This window comes from Lissotriton vulgaris, chromosome 3_1 (assembly GCF_964263255.1).
Source record: "Lissotriton vulgaris chromosome 3_1, aLisVul1.2, whole genome shotgun sequence".
In the NCBI taxonomy this organism is placed as follows: domain Eukaryota; kingdom Metazoa; phylum Chordata; class Amphibia; order Caudata; family Salamandridae; genus Lissotriton; species Lissotriton vulgaris.
This window is the reverse complement of record NC_141689.1, coordinates 978,677,700-978,701,427: the sequence shown is the minus strand read 5'-3', so window position 1 is coordinate 978,701,427 and position 23,728 is coordinate 978,677,700. Positions and strand designations below refer to the sequence as shown.

Sequence of the window (23,728 nt, the reverse complement as noted above, 5' to 3'; positions counted from 1 at the left end):
GACAATGCTCTGTCGCTCTGCAAGTCCTAAGTGCAGGGACATGCGCCGCACTCACAGCGCCGGTGATAGAGCGCTGCAGCCTGCTCCCGCGCCGACTCCCAGAAGGATCTTGCACGGCCTATCGAGCTCAGGCCGCCACAGGGCGGAGTCCGCCAGCGCAGTCCGGGCTCAGCTAAGCGTTCAGGTCGAGCGCTGAACAGGTCCTCCTCCCCGACCCACGGCTCTCCCCTCCAGGCCTCAATCCAACTAGCACAACTAGCACAGGGGGCAGGTACAGTACCTCTCGTGTCCGCCTCAGGACAGGATAGGATATGGGGGCAGTTCCGCGCCAGAGGCGCCGCTCGTCGTCCTGCGGGCGGTGGGGCGGTTTCGGGATCCTCCGCCTCTGCACGCAATTCAGCTCCCGGCCTCAGCTCACAGGGCGCCGCAGTAGGCCTTACGCCGCTACAGCCGCACAGGATCCGCCGTGGGTTCAGCCTGGTTGCCCCAGGCAGGCACAGGGGCGCCAGTACCACGTCCCGCACTTTAGATCAGAGCCAGGCACCCGTAGGCTCCCGGCTGCAGGATAACTTCCTCGGGAGGCTCCGGAGCTCTATCAGCAGTCGACCGCCATCATGGCTGGCTAGCCACGCCCCCCTTCTATGACATCATTGATAATATCAGTGAAACATTTGTTGTAAAATTATTGATGAAAAAAGCGTGCATGGTGGAGGCGTGAGATATAGTTACCTTAGGGCACGAGTTATATTTTCTTGGGATAACTAACTATAACTGCTTTTTTTCTACGGTTCTACATTTGTTCTTTTAGCTTTAGGGAGGACCTAGGCTGGACTGTGCCCATTGGAACAGATCAAGGCTGATTTGCATATGTCTGGGTCCAAAGTGAGATGTCATGGTGTCCAAGATTACGATAGAATGAGATGTGGCCCGAGTATTTACAAGCGGCTGAGATCAATTCAGGCATTCCATCAATCACTTTTTTTAATTTCTTTTTTTTAATATACCTTAGTATCCTTTCGGTTCTACTCACTGAGTACAAGTGCTGTGAGGTGGAGTTTATGTTTAGGGTCTTTGCCAGGAAGGCCTGCGTTGTTTGGCTAATGGACAAAGGGGCCACCACTTGAGCTTGCCATCTGCCTGGGCCACGAGCCAGACTTTTCTTGCTCTAGACTGTGGTGGCCACCTTGATGGTACTTCAGCTTACAGTAGGTTCAGAATGCTGCAGCTTCACTGGGTTTGAAAATTAATGCTTTTACATTATGTTTGGCATAAAAATGTATCAAAGAAACTGCACCGGTGGCAACAAATTAACTTTTGAACCATCAAGTTTGACCATCTCACCCTAATCTTGTTTTCTCAGAGATAGATACAACTTGACTGAGTACGAAATATGAATGGAGAACATCTGATAACTAATTTGATGCATTGGAACCTATTACCTTTGGGTGCTAAAGACTGGGAAATAAGGGTGAGCTTCTGAAAAGCTGTAAAAATCTCTCCTTTTCAGATATTAAAGTAAATGGCATCCATTGTGAAGATGGACATCTCTCAAACTATAAGATTTCTATTTTCAGTGGTCTAATTCCTTAGTAATGGTAGTCAAGTCAAGTCAAGTCAAGAAATTTATATAGCGCGCTACATACCCATAGGGTCTCAAGGCGCTAGAGGGAGGGTGGGGAATTACTTGTCGAATAACCAAGTTTTAAGTTGCTTTCTGAATGCTAGGTGGTTCTGAGTAAGGCGAAGGTGAGTGGGAAGTGAGTTCCAGGTTTTAGCTGCCAGGTAGGAGAAGGATCTACCTCCCAAAGTGGTTTTGTTGATGCGAGGTACCGTGGCAAGGGCTTGGTTGGAGGATCGCAGCTGACGGGAGGGGGTGTAGAAGGACAATCGTGTGTTGAGGCATTCGGGCCCAAGATCGTAAAGTGCTTTGTGTGCGTGGGTAAGGAGGCGGAAAGTAATCCTCTTATTTACGGGGAGCCAGTGGAGGTTTTTCAGGTGACCAGAGATGTGTTCTTTACGCGGGATGTCTAGTATGAGCCTGGCTGAAGCGTTGGAGTTTTTTCTGGAGTTTTGCGGTGGTACCGGCGTATAGTGTGTTTCCGTAGTCCAGGCGGCTCGTGACCAGTGCGTGGGTGACCGTTTTTCTAGTTTCGGTGGGGATCCAGCGAAATGTTTTTTTGAGCATGCGAAGAATGTTGAAGCAAGATGATGAAACGGCGTTGACTTGTCTGGTCATCGAGAGTGAGGAGTCCAGGATGACGCCCAGGTTCCGTGCGTGGTCCGTCGGGATGGGGGCTTTTCCAAGGGCTTCTGGCCACCAAGAGTCATCCCAGGCGGAGGGGGAGGTGCCTAAGATGAGGACTTCTGTTTTGTCTGAGTTCAGTTTCAGACGGCTGTGCTTCATCCACTTGGCTACTTCTTTCATTCCTTCGTGTAAGTTGGTTTTGGCGGTATTAGGGTCTTTGGTGAGTGATAGGATCAGTTGAGTGTCATCCGCGTAGGAGATGATGTTGAGATTGTGTTGGCGAGCGATGGCCGCAAGGGGGCTCATGTATACGTTGAAGAGGGTGGGGCTGAGTGACGATCCTTGTGGCACGCCGCAGATGACTTCAGAGGCCTTTGACTTGAATGGTGGGAGGCGGACTCTCTGTGTTCTTCCGGTGAGAAACGAGGTGATCCATTCCAGTGCTTTTCCTTGGATTCCTACGTCTCTGAGGCGCTGTAGAAGGGTGCTGTGACAGACTGTGTCGAAGGCAGCGGAGAGGTCGAGGAGGATGAGGGCGACTGTGTCTCCATTGTCCAGTAGAGTTCGAATGTCGTCTGTTGCTGCGATGAGGGCGGTCTCAGTGCTGTGTTTGGCTCGGAAGCCGGACTGTGAGGGGTCGAGGGATTTGTTGGCTTCGAGGAAGGCGGCGAGCTGGTTGTTGACAGCTTTCTCAATGACTTTGGCCGGGAATGGAAGAAGCGAGATGGGACGGTAGTTTTTGAGTTCGGTGGGGTCAGCTGTGGGTTTTTTCAGAAGGGCGCTGAGTTCTGCGTGTTTCCAGCTTTCCGGGAAGGTGGCTGAGTTGAGGGAGCAGTTGATGACATCTCGGAGGTGTGGTGCTATGATGGAGTCTGCTTTGTTGAAGATGTGGTAGGGCATGGGTCAGTTGGGGATCCTGAGTGGATGGAGTTCATCAGGTGGATGGTGTCCTCAGTGGAGATTGGGTTCCAGTCGTTAAGGATGTTCAAGGGGGGTGAGGGTCCTGCAGGAGATTGGGTGGGTTGGTCTCCGGGTCGATTGTCGAAGCTGTTGTGGATGTCTGCGATTTTGTCATGGAAGAACGAAGCTAGGGAGTCGCAGAGGGCTTGGGAGGGGGTGATGTCGTTGGAGTTGGCTGATGGGTTGGTAAATTCTTTGACGATGTTGAATAATTCCTTGCTGTTGTGGGCGTTGTTATCTAGACGGTCTTTGAGTGCGGCTTTCTTGGCAGACAGGACTAGTTGGTGGTGTATGCGGGTGGCGTTTTTGAAGGCGTCCCTGGTGCTGGTGTTAGGATCTTTTTTCCAGGCCTTTTCGAGGGAGCGACAGTGTTTCTTCGATTTCTTAAGATCATCGTTGAACCAGGATGCGTTTTTGCTGCCTAGCTTGATTAGGCGTTTTTTCAACGGTGCTAGGATGTCGGCGCTGTTGGATAGCCATTGGGTGATGTTGATGGCTGCTTGGTCGGGGTTTGAGGTGTGGGCGGGGGGGTTTAGTAGAAGCGATGAGGAGATCTGGTCGCTGGTGATTTTGTTCCAGTTTCTTCGCAGGGTGGGTTGAGGATAGTTGTGGATTGTGGTCTTATTGTAGGTAAAGTGAACGCAGCTGTGGTCCGTCCAGTGAAGAGCTGTGGTGTGACTGAATGAGACATGTTTGCTGGAGGTGAAGATAGGGTCAAGAGTGTGACCTGCAATGTGGGTGGGGGTAGTGACGAGTTGTTTGAGTCCGAGGTTGGCGAGATTGTCCAGAAGGGTGGTGGCGTTGCTGTCGTTGCTCTTTTCCAGGTGAAAGTTGAGGTCTCCCAATAGAATGTATTCCTTGGAGGGGAGGGCGTGAGGGGTGATGAAGTAAGTGATGTCGTCATTGAATTGTGCGCGGGGTCCTGGAGGCCGGTAGAGGAGGGTGCCTCTGAGTGTGGTCTTGGGGTCGGTGTGGATCTGGAAGTGAAGGTGTTCGGCGCTAGCGAGGTTGACGTCTGAGCTGGTTGAGGTGCGGATGGAGTTCTTATGGACGATAGCGATGCCTCCTCCTGTATGCTTGATGCGGTCCTTTCGGATGATCTTGTATCCTTCCGGAATGGCAATGGTGATGTCTGGGGCTGAAGAAGCATTCATCGCTCAGAAACAATTTCGTTTCTTGAGAGCACGTTATACAGAAAGCAAAATAAAAAACGGACAAACTTCCTTAATCAACCTCAGAAGGATGTAATTCGGCGTTATCCCTGTGCAGCTTTAATCAATTGACATCCAATTGCACTCCTCTCCAAACACATCTCAGAGTTACACAAGATCAAAGTTGCAGTTGAGAAATATCACCACATCATGAGCCAGGCTTTTTTTTATTCACAGATCACGATCCAGAAAGAATGATCCTGGAGCATACACAGTCCGCACTCATATTTTGTCATATATGTCAGAAACGTCTGGATGACATTTTAACAAACCAAGACATGACACCAAATGACAGAAAAACTGGCATGCTACTAAAATTTGGTGAACCTTTGCCCAACATACTTCACGTTTAGAGCGTATAAGGTTTCCTATGGGAAATGAATAGGAGTTTAAATAAAAAGGGAAGTTTTGGGCGCCACCCCCCTTTTCACATTTGAACTTTTAACATACTTGACCAAATTTTAGACGTTCACAGCTTGAGGTTTGAAGACCGTTTTCCCCAAAGTTCGGTGCAAATCAGGCACTGGGAGATGAAAAGTATCAAGGTTGCAAAAAAAGGGGATGTCCTATGTACTGAAGTGTCGAACTTAACTACAGAGGTGCAACAACACCTTTATACATTAATTTCCCCGCTCCTGTCAGTCTAGCCCCAATCAATTTTTTCTTCCCTTTTCAAGGTGATATTATAAACAGGAAAAAGGCCTGTTAAAACCGCTCATCCCCCCCCCATCCTTTTACAATGTTTCTTTTTCAGTTAAAAAAATAAAAAATAAAAGAGAATTCCATTGACAGAATTGTGCAAAGCTAGAAACTCTTTAACTTTGAGAAGTTGTAAAGTTTTTTTTTTTTTTTACTTTTCACACTTGGCCTGTTGCAAAATTTCCAGCAAATAAAAATAGTATTAAGTATGACTGCCACAAAAACCTGTTTTGTTGAACTGTTTTCTAAAAGTAGGTTTTCTTTGGGAATTCTCCTCTGAAACGGACCTTTTGCAGGTGGATCATCCACTTTTGATTAAAACCTCATCACCTTCGGTGAACCTAGGTCCGCCATCTTCACACACCTTTAATCACAGGTCATACTCAAGCCACGCTATCTGGGAGGAAACTCCCATTGTAAAACTCAGTTCCCACATGACAGCTCATTAGGCCTTTTTCCAAGGCAGCCAAGCCCAGTGGTACGACGAAAACTCCTTATCTCCGGATAGTTTCATGAGTTTTAATTCTAACAATGCTGTAACAATCATCTTTTTAACAACAAAAAATCTCATCTCTTGTGTAAATACTTACCTGCATATTCTGGAAAATAATCAATTAAATGAGAGTTCTGGATTTTCTCCTCTAGAAGATCCTTTTTGTTCAAGAACAGAATGACTGAAGAGTTCAAAAACCAGGGGTACGTGATAATTGTTTTGAACAAGGCCTTGCTTTCTTCCATTCGATTCTATGGGAAGGAGATTTACAAAACAATGTAAGCATGCATACACATGGGATCAAGCAGAAAAAGAACCTTTAGAGGGCATTCTTCACCAGACATATGAAACCTTAAACACAGGAGGTTTAGATAAAAATATACATAAACAGAAATAACGGTTGGAAATCAAATGTAATCTTTCAACTTCACACTTTTTGTCAACAGGTTCACAATTTCAAACTGGTAATATATTTCAAATTAAGACCCTAAATAAAGCAGGCTGTAGTTGGTTTTCCAAAAGTTTCTAAACTTTCAATAAAAAAGTTACACCATTGACATCATCCCAATTTAGACTGGATTGCTAAAACCTTCCATTCTTGAGAACCCTGGACCCTTTCAAATAGGCAAACTTAGTTACCCTTCAGCATCATTAGAGCTCGTTTACCAACTCTACTGATATCCCAAACCCGTTCTACTTTGCAGCAGCGATTCGATTTAACACAAAGTCCAACTAAAACAGAAACAACGAGGGGTACAGAGACCACACATCAACCCATGGAAGGTGCACAGATCCTGGAGAAGTAATGCAATGGGCAAGTCACTTTTTGTGTCATTCAACAATGGATTGTGGATAAAGGTTTGCAGTAAGTAGCAGCATTAAACTAGAAATTAATGTAGCCCGATTAGAATACAAGCCATACAAAAGTAGTTCTAACCTAAAGAAATGTGCGAGATTGCTTTAACATACAGCATCAGTCCTCGATTCGGACTAAAGATGGTAATGCTTGGAGAACGTATGAAATTAGGGTGGATTACTATCCTGCAGATTTGTTCACAAATTAAACACTGCTTATGACTGCTGCTGTTTCCGTCTTTTCACATAGCTTAAATTGTTGCATTTGCTAACCATCAGGTGATTTTTGCACGGACAATCTTGTTTGTGCACTGAAGTCAACGCCAATAATTAAGAAGCCTGGTGGTTCTGATAATTTAGTAGTTTCTGGGTTGAGGGATTTAGAAACAGAACAATCAGGGTTATATCACAGTGGAATAAGAGCCTACATTCATTCCAAATCCAAATCTACTGTTCTGAAAATCTCACTGATGGATCTTGAATTTTTAAAAACCCCTTTCTTCTGAGCAAACTTTGAAGAAAAAAATATAAGTTCACGTTGGCAAAGTGTTGCTGGTTAAAGTAAGCTTGGCACTTAACTATGGTAGACCTTAGTTCTAATAGATGATTCTAACCAAAGATTCCGCACCTTGTGAATATTACCTTGGCATCAGACTGGATCTGCGATTAGAAAGTGTATTCACCAGAAAGATCATTACTGACGGCAAGTAACTTGTTGATCCATACACTCAAATTCTCATTCAAGCCTCTTCAAGTCTATATCACTCATGGGCTTATATACCTTTAAATCCTAGCACTAAATAACATCTTCCACTGTTCCTTTATCTTAAACTCTGTCAATGAATTTGTTCCAATACGGTTTTTATTTCAGCCTCACTTTGACTATAGTATTTGGTCTGTCATAAAGAGGCATTTACTTCATTCAATGACGATTATATGACAGATTCCTCTTTCCTGACTATGTAGTCAAGTCTCCTGCTCTCATGACCCTCTGGGATGGTTGACACCAAGCCATGGTATCTCCTTTTTAGCAGCCGCTTCATCAGTTTAATTCACGATTGCCAAACCAAAGCACTAGAATATTTGAGCAAATTATTTAGACCTGGGGTGGATTCAGGATAGGTTTTGGCTCCATTTATGGAAACACAAATAATTTAATTTTCAGCTTTGAGGCAATGCCATCTTGAAAATGTGCTCAAAACTATCCTTTAAACTTCATCTTGTTTAGCACTACGGCCTATATAACTGCTTTAGTGGATTAGTGGAGTGGACTCAACATTTATGTTCTCCTCACTACTTTGTTGGTGCAGAGGAAGCGAATGCCTCGTCCTCCCTCCACCAGAAAGATGATCTTTTTGTAAAATAATAGATTGTTATGGTTTAAAACTCTGTGTGACACATAGCGCTTTGACTTCACACAGAGTGAAAGCAGATCATATATATATATATATATATATATATATATATATATATATATATATATATATATATATATATATATATATATATATATCCAACCAAATAACTTGCCCTGAAGCATAAACTCACTCAGCAGTGAAATCTTCAATCCAAAGCTTTATTCCTAAAAGCATACACAGGGGCTCGTCATGGCCAGTATCATACTGGCCATGATGAAGGCCCTGTGGGTCGGTGAATAGCATAGGGGATAAACTACTTTGGGAATTTGAACCGTGGAGTGCGAGACTTCCTGGGTCCATCATTTTCACTCTGGTTTGCTTTGATATTGAAAAGAGACCTGCACCCTTCTCACACCAGACCTGCTCTGGTGGATGCTGCCTGACAGATATTTATCAATATTCAGTTGAATGATGCTACATTTTACTGTCGAGTGGACAGACAAATAATGGAAGGCTCATGGACTAAAGTTTATTCTGAGCTGCAACAGTGGAGAGATCAGGGACTCCTCGGCCAGGATGAATTTCAGTTCTTAAAGAAAGATCATCCAGTTATACCTGTGTTTTACTTAATACTGAAAACACACAAACACAAAGTGATGTGGGGCCACTTTGGCCACAGAGGTCGGGGTCTCATAAAGTCCTCTTTACAGGAGTAGAAGGACAGCCGCAGCTGGGCTCGTGGTCTCTGGATAAAGCGGTCTAAGCAAAATCCTTTAGTGGGTGCTATTGTCTTTCTGGAGCGACCAATCAGGACTTGAACGACACTCCTCCAGCAGACTCGGCTGCAACTTTTGGCAGTCAAAAAACTGTGTCTCAAGGTTCCCAGCAGCAGCTAGTAGTGAATCTTCTTCAGTGGCTAGCAACTTGCTGGCTTGAGATACTTCAGCTCTTTTGTCCCTGGAGCTGGTTCCAGGAGATCAGCAGACTGATCCTCCAAGTCACTGCTTTGGTCTGGGGCTGCAGACTAACTAGGAGTCACAGGCACAGTCCAGACTTCGCTAGCTCAAAGTTCAGCATGTGTAGTCCAGCAGACGGCACAGCTTCTCTTTGTGCGATTCCAAAGGCAGCAGGGCAGTCCTCCTTTGGTCCTCTTTCCAAATCCAGCGTGATCTAAGCACCCCGGTTGCTAGACCTTTTTATCCTGTTAAAGATCCCAGGGGGACCACCCAGTCACTAGCCAATGGGCTGTCAGGTCTCCTCCCTTTGGGTGAGTACTTTCCAGTGATGTGTGGCATCTGGATGATGAAACCCTTCCTTTGATTTAAGGAGCTCAGTAGCCCACCCTATAAGTGAGGCTACCTGGGGGCGACACGCCCATGGAAAAAAACTGTTTGGGCACTGGTCTTCCCTCTTTCCTGTCTCCAGCTTGTCTACCGAAACAAAGAGCAACCCCTATGGAGAGTTATCACCATTTGCCCATTAAAGGTGGCTTCCCCTTGGAAGCGTGCCTTTTGGACAAACACGCCTCAACCTTCAGCAGGCTGTGTTTGATCCTAAGCCTGGGAGTCATTAACACGACTCCCCAGGTGGGGAGAAAGCGGTCTGTGGGCCCCAGCAAGTGTGAGGCTACTGGACAACAGGGGCACAGAGTGGCAAATTTCTGAAAGTTGCCTAACTTTAGAAGTGACCTTAAACTTAACCTGGGTATCAGGGTGTGTTTAATGCCACAATTAATGTTATACCCTACAGTACCCAGTTAGGTAGTTCCATTTAGAAGTTAGCCAGGCTGGGTTGCCAGCCAGAGACCCTATGTTAGCCAATGAGGCTACTAACAATTCCCCAGCAGTGGCTGGCTGGGAGCTTTTTTGTACTAGACACACTCACGGTGGCTCGATCAGTGCTGCAGCTCTGGGTGGAAACTCTGCCTTACATGTAACAGGTACCGTGGGTTCTATATTGTAGGGATTTAGAATTAAGTCATTACATGCCAATTAAGGATAGGCAATTGTACATCGATTTTCTACTGGCAAGGCGGTCTGGCCTCAGTGCATTATGAGTCGAAAAACCAGCAGCATCAGTCCAAGAAGTGGAGGTGAACATACAAAAAGAAGCATTTCCTTACACCACCCTATAACCCTAAAATCTCCCATACCTCTACCCACCCCTAAAACCTAAATTAAGCCTTACCTTACCTTAACGTTTCTATGTTATCTACAATTATGACGTACAGATAAACAAGTTTGCTTTATACTCAGAAAATGCATTGTGGGCCTTACCTCGTTGTCACACTCGGCAAGGACTTGATCATATTCACTTAATGCAACTAAGAAAATAATGGAGGTAACATTTTCAAAACAGTGAATCCATTTTCGTCTTTCTGACCTCTGACCACCCACGTCCACCATTCTGTTGAGAAGGAAAAGGGAACAGTTACACATGGTCGACTTGGGACGTTGAAAATATGAGCCAATAAACAGGAGTGAACATAAATCGGTCTCTATGACATGGAAGTGAAATAAAGTATCACTAGTTTCTCTTCCTGCAATGATAGGTATAGCATTCATAAGAAAGAGATGGGTTCCTAAAATATACTTAACCAACTCCATTGAGAGAGCACACGAATTGAAAGACATGCACATATCTGTTGCTATCAAAATTAAGTACTTAATGTTAGGGTGTAGCAACCCAATCCGTTTGTACACTTTTTTGTCAAGTGATTGCTCTTCTGTCACTGCTACCCTGTCGTGTACAATGGGCAGAAATTAAACTGACATAATTGTCTCTTTTCATTACTCCCACGGTACCAAACCGACACGCACAATTGGATATCTCCAGGCTATTGCTTGGAAACGTCAGCAGGGCTGAGGAGCACAGGCTCCCAGTCCCTGCTGATGGGTGGAATAAGGCCGCTTCACCCAATCTCTACACTTCTCTCATGCTGGGTAACACCAGAATGAGAGTAGCATCTGGATTGGTGCAGGGGACTCTGGGAGCCTGTGTGAGCATCATCTGAAGAGGCGGCGGACGTCAGGCAAGTTTTAGTTTTTTTATTCTCCCCCCAGCGCTGCCGCATCTATTTCCCTAGCTAGTGGCGCCACGGTTTGTGGACCTATTTTCCTTAATTGCCTTGGGGCCCAAGGCACCCTCGTTATGTCATTGCTTTGTAATTAGAAAATAGACTATACTATATCAAAACATGTGAACCCATAGCCTACAAAACAAGCAGAAGCCATAAACAAGGTGTGGTTATGGAGTACGTAATCACATGCATGCAAGAGAGTTTTTAATTTTCCTTTTTGTGAACTGCAAGGGAATGCTCTACTATTTTTGCAATTACAGGTAAGGGGTGACCCGATATAAGTTGGTGGACCTGGGTAAAGTTCAATATTTGAGGATCATATACCCATGTACCTGGACCCTCCCAGCCCTTCCCTATTACGTGCCACAGATGATTACAATCTGTGATTGTACAAATTGATGTAAATAGACCATGTAAAATATTGTTGGGAGAGGACACTAAGATTGATACGTTTGATCAATCCCACACTGAACTTTTCTGCTTCTCTTCACTCTGGGAATGTTTTCCCCACTCACCTACTTGAAAGCACGTCTTCTTTGCACGTTCCCCTTTGGAGAAACTCCTGCAAATGTCCAGTGAAAAACTCCATTGATGAAAATAAATTCAGCTTGTTTCACATGAAGTTCAGTTTCTGCACATCCACTTATTTCATTATTAATATCTCTTTTGTGGAAGTATTGTTTCTTATGAAGAGCGTGAATTCATTTTTAGCTCACAAACTTAGAATCTGCAAATTGATTGTGCAATTAGGATTGATTGGTTTGAGGACCATTGTTCTACTATTTTTGCAGGCACTCCTCCGGCCTTCAAATTTCACTGCCCTTTCCTTCCACCAATCGCTCAACGGACAGTCCAGGAGAAATTCCCACCACCCCTTTCCACTCGGCTGGTGACTCTGGTGCTCCATTCACCCAACAGTGCATATCTCACCTATATAGCTGCCTAGATGCTAACATCTGCACTCCTACTGCACAGAAGCCCTGGGCACTCTGTGGACTTAGTTGACCATATTTCCGGAGTCCAATATCTAGGCCCAGCAGGAGGAGAATATGGAGAGGGCTCCAACGGATCCTTGGGAGTAGGGGGTGCCAGAGGCTGGGACATGGAGAAGCACTCACAAACGGTGGTAAAATCGGTGGCCAAAACATACAAGGAGCTTTAATTTTATTTTAAAAATGTAAATGACAGCAAAGGACAGGAAATCCTGGAAGGATCTCGGTCATAACTTGGATATATAGGAAGGTTTAAGTCAAGGCAAAATGTGTGGCGTCATTCTACTTCTTGCCAACAGCCAGGTAGTGCGAAAGAAGTACTTTCTCCAGAAGGAATATTTGGAATATGCTTTAATGTTTAATTGTGTGTCTACGGGATCTAGATTATACTAGTAGAATACAGAGCCCAGCTTCAAACTTGATAATCCCATGTTGCGGTACATGCAAGGTATTACATTCCCCCAAAACGGGTTTATACTTAAAACTGAGCTGAAACTGGAAGAGAAAGTACACAATTATTTATTTTGGGCAGTTCGGTCAGCTGGGAATGAGAGCCTGAAAATGGGAGCACCCCATTCGAAATGCCACAGGTGAACTGTGCTGAACGAATCATATCCACCAAGGCATCCTGAGCACTTGCCACTGGTAAGTTGGGTTTAGAAAGGCACTTCTATGTAGTATGGTCAAGTTACAGACCAGAGCCCTATCTGACAGCTCAGGCTACAATACTATTGAAAGTAATGGAGAGGGCTCATTTACATGACCCTGAGACCTGTCTACTGAGGAATAGATCTAAATTGAAACAGCTCAGGTTCGAAACAAAGTTCAATTACAGAGCGGGAGAACATGGCGGCCGCAGGCTAGTGCGGCGCGCGCGTCCAACACAGCCCTCTGATGCACCGTGGTGCTGCTGACTCTTCTGGAGCCGTAAAGGAGCCGTAATTTTGGTTTTTAACCCCCCCAGGAGGAGTAGAACGCTGCTCAGATCCGCCTCCTCTGCCATCGGCGGGATATTGGCTGGTTCGGCGGTTTCCCCCGCTGCCCTTGCGAGGTCTTCGCGGATGTGCCGGGCTGAAGGTGCGGATCCCCGGTCCCTCCCCCTTACCTCCCTGCCGCAGTGGAGCCGGTGGTGCCGAGCAGCCAGGGAGCTTAGGCGCGGCCACACGGCGGCAGCTCGGGGGCTTCTTCGAGGTAGGTCAGGCTGCGGCAGGGGGCTGCTGGCCACCAGCAAGCCCCTTCTATCGTTTCCAGCGTCCCCATCAGTGTCGAGTAGAACCCCGGCGGGGGCCAAGCGAAAGGCTGCGCTGACGACAGGTGCGGCGAGGTGGAGGCTTGCAGTACCCCCGATTTAACAGTGGATCTTGCAAGTAAGGTTGGGCGGGGAGGGGGAAGCCACGGAGAAGGTCAGTAGTGGGAAAGCCTCAAATAAGTATCAATCTTCAAAGAATGTGAGCAGGAAACGGGGGAAAAGCCAGAAAGTAGTGAAGAAACTACAAGCCCCAGAATGCCCAGCTAAAGAGGGAGGAACTACTACTGTCGGTACAGAGGTTGATAAGGCTAATCAGATGGATAGTAACAGCAGTAAGGAGGTGGGTAAAGGCACCAAACCCCAGGGGTAGCTCTCAGAGGGGGGCTAATAACAGATATTCCAATAGTGGCACTGCAAGGATTACCCCCTCTTTGCACTCATTCTTTAAAGTGTTGCCCCAGGTGTTGGATCTGCTCCCTGCTACAGTCACAGATACATCTGTTCATTTGCCCACAGTTCTCCCAAACACACCTACACCCACACTTTCAGGACCTATCACCAACATTACCACTGCCACTACCACCACATTTGCTTTAGAGATGGCCGATCTACCCCCTCTCCCTGAAATGGGAGCAGAGGGCGAAGCTGGTTGTGAACAAGCTCCAACGGTTCTGGATGGGGGGGCTGATGCGGGTGTGGATGGTAAGAGTGGGGAGGCAAATGGGCCGGGAACACACTTGAGGCCCTAGTAGCGTCAAAGCATCTATGAGGGCAGAAATCAGGAATGATTTCCTGATATCTAAAACCAACCAGAGCGCGATACGAGCGTCATGCGAGACCTTGGAAAGGAAAGTAGATGGGTTAAGTGAGAGGACAGAGGTACTTGAGGGTTCTGTGGGGCTATTGAAGTCTAGTTTCGAGGTTGCTGAATTCAAGATCCAAAACCTACGGAGAGGAGATGCTATGAGGGAGAGAGTCGAATCGCTGGAAAACTACTCACGACGGAACAACCTTCGACTCTTGAAGATACCGGAAGGAAAGGAAGGGGGGATGTCAAGGCTTTCGTGATTAAAATATTGAAGGACTCACTCAATCTCGAAGAATCCGTTGAGGAGCTCGACAAAGATATCCAACGAATACATCGGGACCCATTCCGTCTAAACCCTGGCAGAACGAAGCCCAGGAAGATTTTGATCAACTTCCTCACATACACTCTGAAGGAAAAAATCTTAAATCTCTCATTAAAAGCAAAAACGTTAAAGGGCCTGATTTCTCTTTCGAAGTACGGTATGACCTCTCCAAATCCACTCTGGACAGACAGTGGGCACTGGGCCAGAGGATGGACAAGTTCAGGTCTTTTGGTGCAACTGTACAGATGAGGTTTCCCGCATTTCTGCGGGCAATGTACAATAACAAGATGCACAATATCAGATCCCTCCTGGAGGCCGATGAATTGTTGGAGTCTATTGGCATCCACTCTCAGGGTGGAGTCTAATGGAGCAACATTCAGCTTATGTTCCAATGCTGTTCCTATCTCCTGCCCCCATGGGTACGATACACTAACATATTCATAACTTGCATGTTTTCTTTAGTCATTTGACGCCCTTTCTTGAAATTCCTCTAAGCTTGAATGGAAATGGAAGTGGGGTAGAGTACACAGCATCGAGGAGGTAAAATGGAAGAATTAAGGGTGTTTAGAGTCACAAAGTATATTTAAAAAAACAAACAAAAAAACAAAAAAATTCTTTTTAGTGTCCACATAAAATGGGGTAATGCATTGGGGTTTAAAGATGAAAAAAAAGGGGGGGGTATGGTTTTTTGTTGGGCTCTCTGAAATAATCCAACCATTTTTGTTCGCTCCAGGAGGGTTCAAGGAGTGCCAAGAGGGGAGGGTTGTTAGAGGACGCAAATCCGGCTTCACATCTGGCCGGAGTAAGTATGGGAGGGTTTTCCAGGGGTGGGGGAGAGGGAGGGGGGGGGGAAGAGGGAGGGGGGGCATTAAAGCAAAAAATCCTCATGAGTCAGGCCCTCATAAATCAGTTCTGTGTCCTAGCTGGGTATACTTTCAGATTTGGTGAATAGGATTGCCAGGTGGCAGGGTATGGGGAGGAGGACGGATGTCAAATGATGACCTCTGTTCAATTTCTGTCCTGGAATGTCAATGGCCTGCGCGTGAGGATCAGAAGAGAGCGCATTTTACAATATCTAAGAGACTCCCCCGCGCAGATCATTGTCATACAGGAGACGCATCTTCTAAAAAGCAGAGGCCATCGCACTTCAAAAAAAGCAGAGATGGGTAGACAAATTTATATGCACTGATCACAATGCTCATATAAGAGGAGGAGTCTTACTCTGTAAAAAATATGCGAAAGTCCAGATTTTGGACTACAAGGAGGATCAGAGTGGGAGATGACTCCTAGTGAAAATCTCTATTGATGGTTGGGTGTGTATATTGGTCGGTTACTTCGGGCCCAATCTTGATGACCCGTCTTATTTGGAGATAAATAGGAACCATCTGACAACTTCCCAAGAACCTATTATTTGGGCGGGAGATGTTAACATTGTGCTCGATCATAAACTAGACAAATCTACCAATTCTAGAGCCTGCACGTCTTCCAAATCAAGGCAAACTCTCATAAGAATCATGACACAGCTGGGTTTGGCAGATTTATGGAGGGAAAGGGCTGGTAATAAATTGGAGGTCTCCTTTTGGAATCTCAAATACAAGCACAAATCAAGAATTGATTATGCGTTATTCAGTTACTGCCTTAAGAACTCCCTATCCGGGATAAACTATCTTCCCTCCCACCTGTCTGACCATTTAGCTCTCTTATTCACTCTTAAACATGAAGCCCAGATTAAACATCCATCCTGGTCATTCGATCGTACTATCTTACTGGAAGAAGAGGAAGTCAGTTTTCTGGCTACTGAGACCACCTCATTCTTGGAGATAAACCTAGAATCCGCGGCACTAGTCAAGGTTTGGGAGACACTGAAAGCTTTTCTGAGAGGCTGTATTACCAACAGAGCCTCCCATCGGCACAAAATATATCGGGAGAAGATTAAAAACTTGGAGCAGGAAATGGAGTTGATTGAGCAGAGGCTTGGTGCCTCGATAGGGTCAGCAGACGAGCAAGAGAAGCTGGGCAAGCTGAAAAACCACTGGAGAATATCCTACAAGAAAGAGTGATTAAGAGATGGGAGGCAAGTAAGATCTCCCATTTCGAGTTTGGGGAGGCAGCGGGCAGGTTATTGGCATGGAAGGTTAAGGCAGACCAAGCCCAAAATTATATTAGAGAGATCAAGGTTGATGGGGAGAGCGTAGCCAGGATGTCTAATCAGGAGATAGGTACTGCTTTTAGGGAGTTTTTTGAGGGGATTTATAGAGCAGACACACCTAATGACCAGCTGGCAAGAGATACATGGCTAGACCAAATTTCCCTGCCAACTCTCTCACAAGTGCAGAGCAAATGCCTGGAGATGGAAATATCTGAGGCCGAAGTGAGCAAAGTTAGCAGGCAACTAAAGCGTGGGAAGGCGGCAGGCCCTGATGGGTTGCCAGGTGAGCTATATCGAGCTTTGGGCGCTGTTACTGTCCCTACACTGACAGCCCTTTTTAATGGGATCCTTAGGAAGGGGGAAGCTCCCCAAAATCTTGGGCAGAGGCGACCATAGTCTTGATCCCCAAACCAGGGAAGGACCCAACCGAATGCGGGTCCTATCGACCGATCTCACTTTTGAACAGCGATTATAAGATCCTCGCTTCCATCATGTCAGCGAGATTGGGGTCAGTAATAGGGGAAATTGTTCATCAAGACCAGAGGGGTTTCATCAAAGTGCGTCAGTTATCGGGCTTGACGTATGATCTGGTGGGGGCAATAGATATTGCTTCGGATTTTTCTCTTCCATTGGCAACACTCATCTTAGACGCGACTAAAGCCTTCGATAGGGTCAACTGGCCCTATTTGGCTGCAGTTTTGAAGAAGTTTACCTTCGGCGAGAAGTTTTGTTGTGTCATTACTCTTATGTATGATGCCCCATCGGCAAGGTTGTCAATAAATGGTGCCCAGACAGAATCCTTTAAAATCATGAGGGGCACGAGGCAGGGCTGCCCGCTCTCTCCCCTTCTCTTCAATTTGTACATCGAAGCGTTTGCTCAGCTCCAGCTGGGAGATAAATATATTCCATCTTTCAAATTTGGGGAGTGGGAGAGGCGGGTCGCACTTTATGCAGACGATGTTCTCATCTGAACGTCTGACCTGGAGGCCTTATTCCCCGTGGTTATTAAGAGGGCGGAGGAGTTCGGTCGCATTTCGGGGTATGAGAGCAACGCCAGTAAAACTGACATCATGGCGTGGAATATCCCCAATTTACATCTGGGTGTGACCAACTCTATGCGCTACCTGGGAATACGGGTGACTCAAGAAGTAGGACACATTGCTCAAGTCAACTTAGAGAGAGTTTACAACGAATGTAGGAAGTTATTAAAATCTTGGTCCCACTTACCATACTGGGCAGGGTTAGTTTGATGAAGAGGTCTATCCTCCCCAAATTTACATTTATTTTCAATACTATTCCCCTGGCTTTTGATGTTAAAATCTTAGACAAGTGCCAGAGAGAGATAAATTCTTTCATTTGGAATTATAAATCATCCAGAGTGGCATGGAAGAAGTTGAGGAGGAGGAGGGAAAAGGGGGGCTGGCTTTGCCCGACTTGCAGTACTATGCATGGGCTTTTCAGCTGTCCCATTCTAGAATGCTCTTAAAAACACCATTGAATGCATCTTCTGGGACAATGTTTAAAGCCATGCTGGTAGGAGCAGCGCTACCAACTGACAGATTCCTGTTTAAATTCGGGGACCAGAAATTTTTCAAAAAAGTCAAGTTAAAAATTCTTCTGTCCTTGGCGAAAGCCTGGGTACAGATTAGAAAAAGACTAGGTTTGCCTTACTTTTCGAACTACGCACCAGTGTGGGATTCCACGGGCCTCCCATTATGTCTAAAAGACAGGCTATCGATCCCGGTGAGGGAAGGGGGGATAACAAGATGGGGAGAGTTGCTGGCAGGAGGGTCGCTGAGGACCTGGGAGGAGTTACGGGAACAGCTGGGCCCTGGTTTCTCTAGATTTAAGTACATACAATTAGATAGTTGGGCCAGGGTCTTGAGTCGGAAAGGGACATCACTTGGGAAGGTTAGTTACCTAGAACAGCAGTTGGTAGAGCGACAAGGGGGAGGTAAAGAGGTGGCCCAGTGGTACTGGAGTTTGTTGGAGGAGGTTGATGGGGAGCTTACTCTACCCGATGAGTTGTGGGGAGAAGAGTTAGGCGCCCAGTGCGAAGAGACTTGGAAAAGATCTTTCACCCTCCTCTACAGAATCGTAAAACCAGCATCGCTGAGACGTAACCAGCTGTTCACAGCACATTGAGCCTACCTCTCACCCCTGAGACTGTCTAAATTCCTCCCAGGCAAGAAATGCAATAACTGCAATTACATCGAGGCCTCGGACGTGCATATTTTCAAGGACTCCCCTTACATCGCACGGTTCTGGTAGGAAGTGAAAGTAACCTTAGACTCTATTTTAAATAGATCTCTGTCCATTACACTGCCATTAATTATCTTCGGCTTGGGCGCTGGTATTACTGGTCAGGCAAGGTCCTTTCGGTTCTATGCAGTTCTTTTGGCCAGGAGGCAAATATGTAAAGTTTGGGTGGAAAACACGGCGCCATCACACTCAAGCTGGCTGTCGCCCTGTATGTAACATCCAAGGTGGACTTGGCCAGAACTTGCAGCAAACGCATCTTGGCTTTTTGGGACCTGTTGGTCCAGTGGAGCTCTGATATTCGAGACCGATGATTGTGAAATCTATGTTGTTCAATTTTCCCATCTTGCCATCCAAAATATGTGGAGGGGGTTAGACAAAAGAAATTAGGAGGTAGAATTTAAGAGACATATGTGATAGTCTCTTTCATAAGACAGGAGGTATAATAAATTGCACGCCCGTGTTATCGCGGATGGTTTTAAGAACTATGACTTTAGACAATTTACTTGGGAAATTAGGTTGTAAAATGGGCCATTTGGGCCAATTTCCTTTAGGGTGTTCTTGAGGAAAGAAACCTTCATGCCTAACTGGTCAGTATTATCTTTGCTTGGCAAACTAACAGATATTTGACTATTACAGGAGTGCTCTTTCACAACTACAGAACGTATTCACCCAGCTCAGACCACAGACACTTGATGGGCTGAAGCAGATGATTGAGCTCACTCAATTCGCCCGTATGCACAGGTACTTATGCCCCATCTGTTTAAAAGGTTACCAGACGCACAGCAGATGCACAGGTACTTATGCCCCATCTGTTTCAAAGGTTATCAGAACAACCGCAGATGCACAGGTACTTATGCCCCATCGGTTTCAAAGATTATCAGCCTCACCACAGATGAGTTCCCTTGAACCACCAAGTGATCCCCATTGCCCTCTAGATGTGTAGCTCAATTCTTCTGTAAAGGCCCTTACGTGCATAACTTAAGCTTCTAAATTACATTCTTGCGTCAACGTACCTGAAAATAATGTCTTCTAAATCAAAGGGATATTCAATTATGCCAGTTGTTGGAACTCTTACTCTTAGTACATCTTGCTGAGTTGGAACATACGCTGGTACAGAAACGCGGTCTAAGTTGGTAAGATAGCTGCAAAAAAATATACAATGCATTTGTGTTTCAATCAAAAAGTAATCACAGAAATTAAAGTAAAATTACACTTCTACACAAAGCATGGTGAAGGCAACAAGAGCAACATTTTAGGTATATAAGTGGATCATACCAGGCAAGGTTAGTGGATTCTTCTACAATGAAGAGACCAAACACAGAGTGCAAAAAATTAAAATGGGGATTTTATCAAACTTGCTTATGATCCTAAAAATGCATATACTATTCTAAAAGGGACAAAGAAGATATATGTAGATAGCACTGTTCATTTTAATTTCGTGGTTAGCATTTTAACTAGCGTCATTAGCTTTTATAACTTGAACCAAACAGTAGAAATCCAGTTAATCTTGGGTTACATGTACTAAAGAAAAAATAAATAAATAGATTTTTTTTAAAAATAATCCCCCAAAAGAAAATCTATGGAACGCACGTTGCTAAATGTAATTGAATGAAAAGTTCTAGATCAACAAGGACAACTACTGAGATTTAAGTAATATATTTATTCAAACCAGAAGTAGTGTCCTGGTGATACACCATACCACTTCTACTCTACAATAATCACCTACTTAACCTTGAGCAGCTAGAAATGCAAATCTATATGCAGGATTCATGTTTCGTAGGGTTAATGTAGTACTCTCCTTTTGAAATGTTGCCAACAAGTGTTAGATCAGGTCTTTGACAACATTTTGCCATTCAATAATAATACTGTTAAAATTGTTCCACATTCCTGCCAAGGTTGTAAAAGAGAAATATTGGTCCAGATAACCTTTAATTGTTTGACATTTATCCGTCGTGTTTGTTGCCACCAAATACTGGTACATTTCATACTAATGTCATAACAGTATAAGAAAACACATCCTATTTTTCAAAACAAGTATCCCCAATACAAAATTACAATTTCTTCCACTACTTGCAAAAAAGGCCCTACCATTCAGCTGCACTGAGCTACAAACTCTTCATAGCCTCTGCACTGGCTCTGGTAAGGGCCATTATACATTTAAGATCACCTATATTGTCTGCAAGATCTTTGACGACCTCAGTCCTCTAGCTACTGTGCTAATCCTCTGTGACTTGCTGGATGCCCCCGGACCTCGCGCTTCATTCGCCACTACCATCGCTGACCTCATTGCACGCCAGCACCTCCACAGACTACATACTCATCGGAGACCTGAACTTCCACCTCGACAACCCCATTGAACCCAATTCTACCATCCTCCTGGACAACCTCACCAACATTGGACTGGAACAGCTCATCACAACCCCTTCCCACAAGGCAAGACACACCCTCGACCCCATCTTCACAGGTGGGAACAACATCCGCTTCAGCCACACCACGCAACCCCCTTGGACGAACCACAACTGCGTACACTTCTTTGTCAACAAACCGACGCAGCCCAAACCTGCACCCCGCTCTCCACGAAAAAAACTGGAGCAAGGACATCGAGGAGCAGCTCAATTCCAACCTCAACCGCGATTCCCTCACCACCTCGACCGATGCCAACCTCGCAGCCAAAGAACTCCACAGATGGATCACCAACTGCACAGACGAGCTCACACCCTTACGTAACCCCGACAGACAGTGCCCCAGAAAGGCAATCTGGTTCACCATCAACCTCCAAGAAGCAAGACGCACCTGCAGACGTCTCAAGAACAACTGAAGAAACAGCAAATCCACAGAAGACCGCACCACCTACAAGAACGCAATAATGGAATACCACCAACATATCAAATCCACCAAAAGGACCTTCAGCCAGAACAAGATCCTCGCCAACTCCAGCAACCACAAGGAACTCTTCAGCGTCATCCAGGAATTCACCAAACACCCCAGCCAAACCACAGACATCACCCGCTCACAGGACTTCTGCAACAAGCTCAGCTCCTACTTCCATCTGAATATCAAGGGTCTATACAACAACTTCAATGACCAGACGTCTGACTCCGAAACCACTCCCTCCTCCAGCAACGCTAGCCAGCCTACCATCTCTTCCTGGACCCCAGTCACCACCGAAGATACCATTGCGACCAATGAAAAGCATCCACTCGGGACCCCCCACGGACCCCTGCCTCCCGCATATCTTCCACGGAGCAGCCGCCATCGCTCCAGAACTACGATGCACCATCAATGCCACCTTTGAAAACGGCATCTTTCCTGATGACTGGAAATGAGCAGAAGTCAGACCCTTACTAAAGAAGTCCTCAGCAGACCCCACGGACCTCAAGAACTACCGACCCATCTCCCTCCTCCCCTTCACAGCCAAGGTCACCGAGAAGGCGGTCAACGTCCAACTAACAAAACTCATCGAAAAAAACTCCATCCTCGACCCCTCCCAATCCGGATTCTGCAGCAACCACAGCACTGAGACCACTCCACTTGCCACCACAGACGACATCCGCACCCTCCTCGACCAAGGACACACCACAGCCCTGATCCTATTCGACTTCTCTGCAGCCTTCAACAAAGTCTCACACAACACACTCACCGACAGACTCCACGATGCCGGCATACAGGGAACTGCCCTCAACTGGCTATGCTCCTTCCTCACTGGCAGAACCCAAAGAATCAAACTACCACCCTTCTTCTCCGAACCCACAGAAATCAACTGCAGAGTACCCCAAGGGTTGTTACTCTGCTCCGCGCTCTTCAACATCTACATGGTACCCCTCGCGCCATCGTCAGACAGCACTGACTCTGCATAGTATCCTACGCAGGCGACACCCAGCTCATCCTCTCCCTCACCAAGGAGCCCATCACCACCAGACTCAACTCCCAGGAAGAAATGAAGGATGTCGCATCATGGATGAGCAGCAGCTGCCCGAAGGTCAACTCCGAGAAGACTGAGATCCTCGTCCTCGGACCCTCACCCTCTCATGGGACAACACCTGGTGGCCCACGACCCCCGGCATCCCCCGCCCCCACTGACTATGCCCGGAACCTCAGCATCATACTCCGCTCCTCTCCTCTCTCCCCACGCCCTGACAGGTCAACGCCCTTAACTGCACCTGCTTCAACACCCTCTGCATCCCCCGAAAGACCTTCAAATGGATCCCCCCGAATCAAGGAAGGCCATCACCCATGGACCCATAACCAGCAGACTGGACTACGGAAACAAACTCTATGCCGGGATCAACAAGTCTCTGCTCCGCAAACTCCAGACCATACAGAACACCACAGCCAGACTCGTCCTCGGCATCCCTTGACACAAACACTTCACCCAACACCTGCGCAACCTCCACTGGCTCACTGTTGAGAAGAGAGTAACTTTCAAGATACTCAGCCACACCTACAAATACCTCCACAACACAGGACCCAAATATCTCTACAAGAGAATCTCCTTCCACATACCCAAGAGGATGGCCAACCTCGCCTTCGCTGAACCCCCGCGCAGTCGCAGAGCAAGAATGGGTGTCAGAACATTCTCCTACATCGCAGACAAGACCTGGTACAAAGTCCCAATTAACATCAGATGCGCCCCCACCCTGCACATCGTCAGGAAGACCCTCAAGACCTGGCTCTTTAACAGACCGGAGCTGCCCCCTGGTGCCTTGAGACCCTAATGGGTGAGTGGTGCGCTTAAAAGAATCCCTGATTGATTGATGCCTTTCACCATCTAACATAACATACTGTATGTTGAAAGATGGTACAAGATACTGCATAAAACATTTTGAATAGGTTTTTCTTTTTAAACTTGAAATATCTTCTAAAAAAACAAAATAAAACATCACTCTTGGCGGAACTACATTTCATTGGATCGCCACTCATCAACATAAGCGCCTGCAGTTTCTTAGTAAACCATCTACACAGAATTCCTATAACTATAGGCATGGTCAAACCAAAATCAACAAATATAAGAAAATCCCTTTTCCTGGTTTTAACTAACAGATAAGA

At 46.0% G+C, this 23,728-nt stretch overlaps 1 protein-coding gene across 1 annotated transcript in view; it reads right to left on the bottom strand.

Annotated features, from left to right (window-relative positions):
* The window catches only part of LOC147727286 (guanine nucleotide-binding protein subunit alpha-14), a 520,494-nt gene that overhangs the window by 11,986 nt on the left and 484,780 nt on the right, over positions 1 to 23,728 (bottom strand). Inside the window, exons 4-6 of the mRNA XM_086961341.1 lie at positions 19,696 to 19,824; positions 10,098 to 10,227; positions 5,706 to 5,859 (exon numbers count right to left, since the gene is read on the bottom strand). Coding sequence (XP_086817467.1) covers positions 5,706 to 5,859; positions 10,098 to 10,227; positions 19,696 to 19,824 — 413 coding nt within the window. The remainder of the gene's footprint in view (positions 1 to 5,705; positions 5,860 to 10,097; positions 10,228 to 19,695; positions 19,825 to 23,728) is intronic.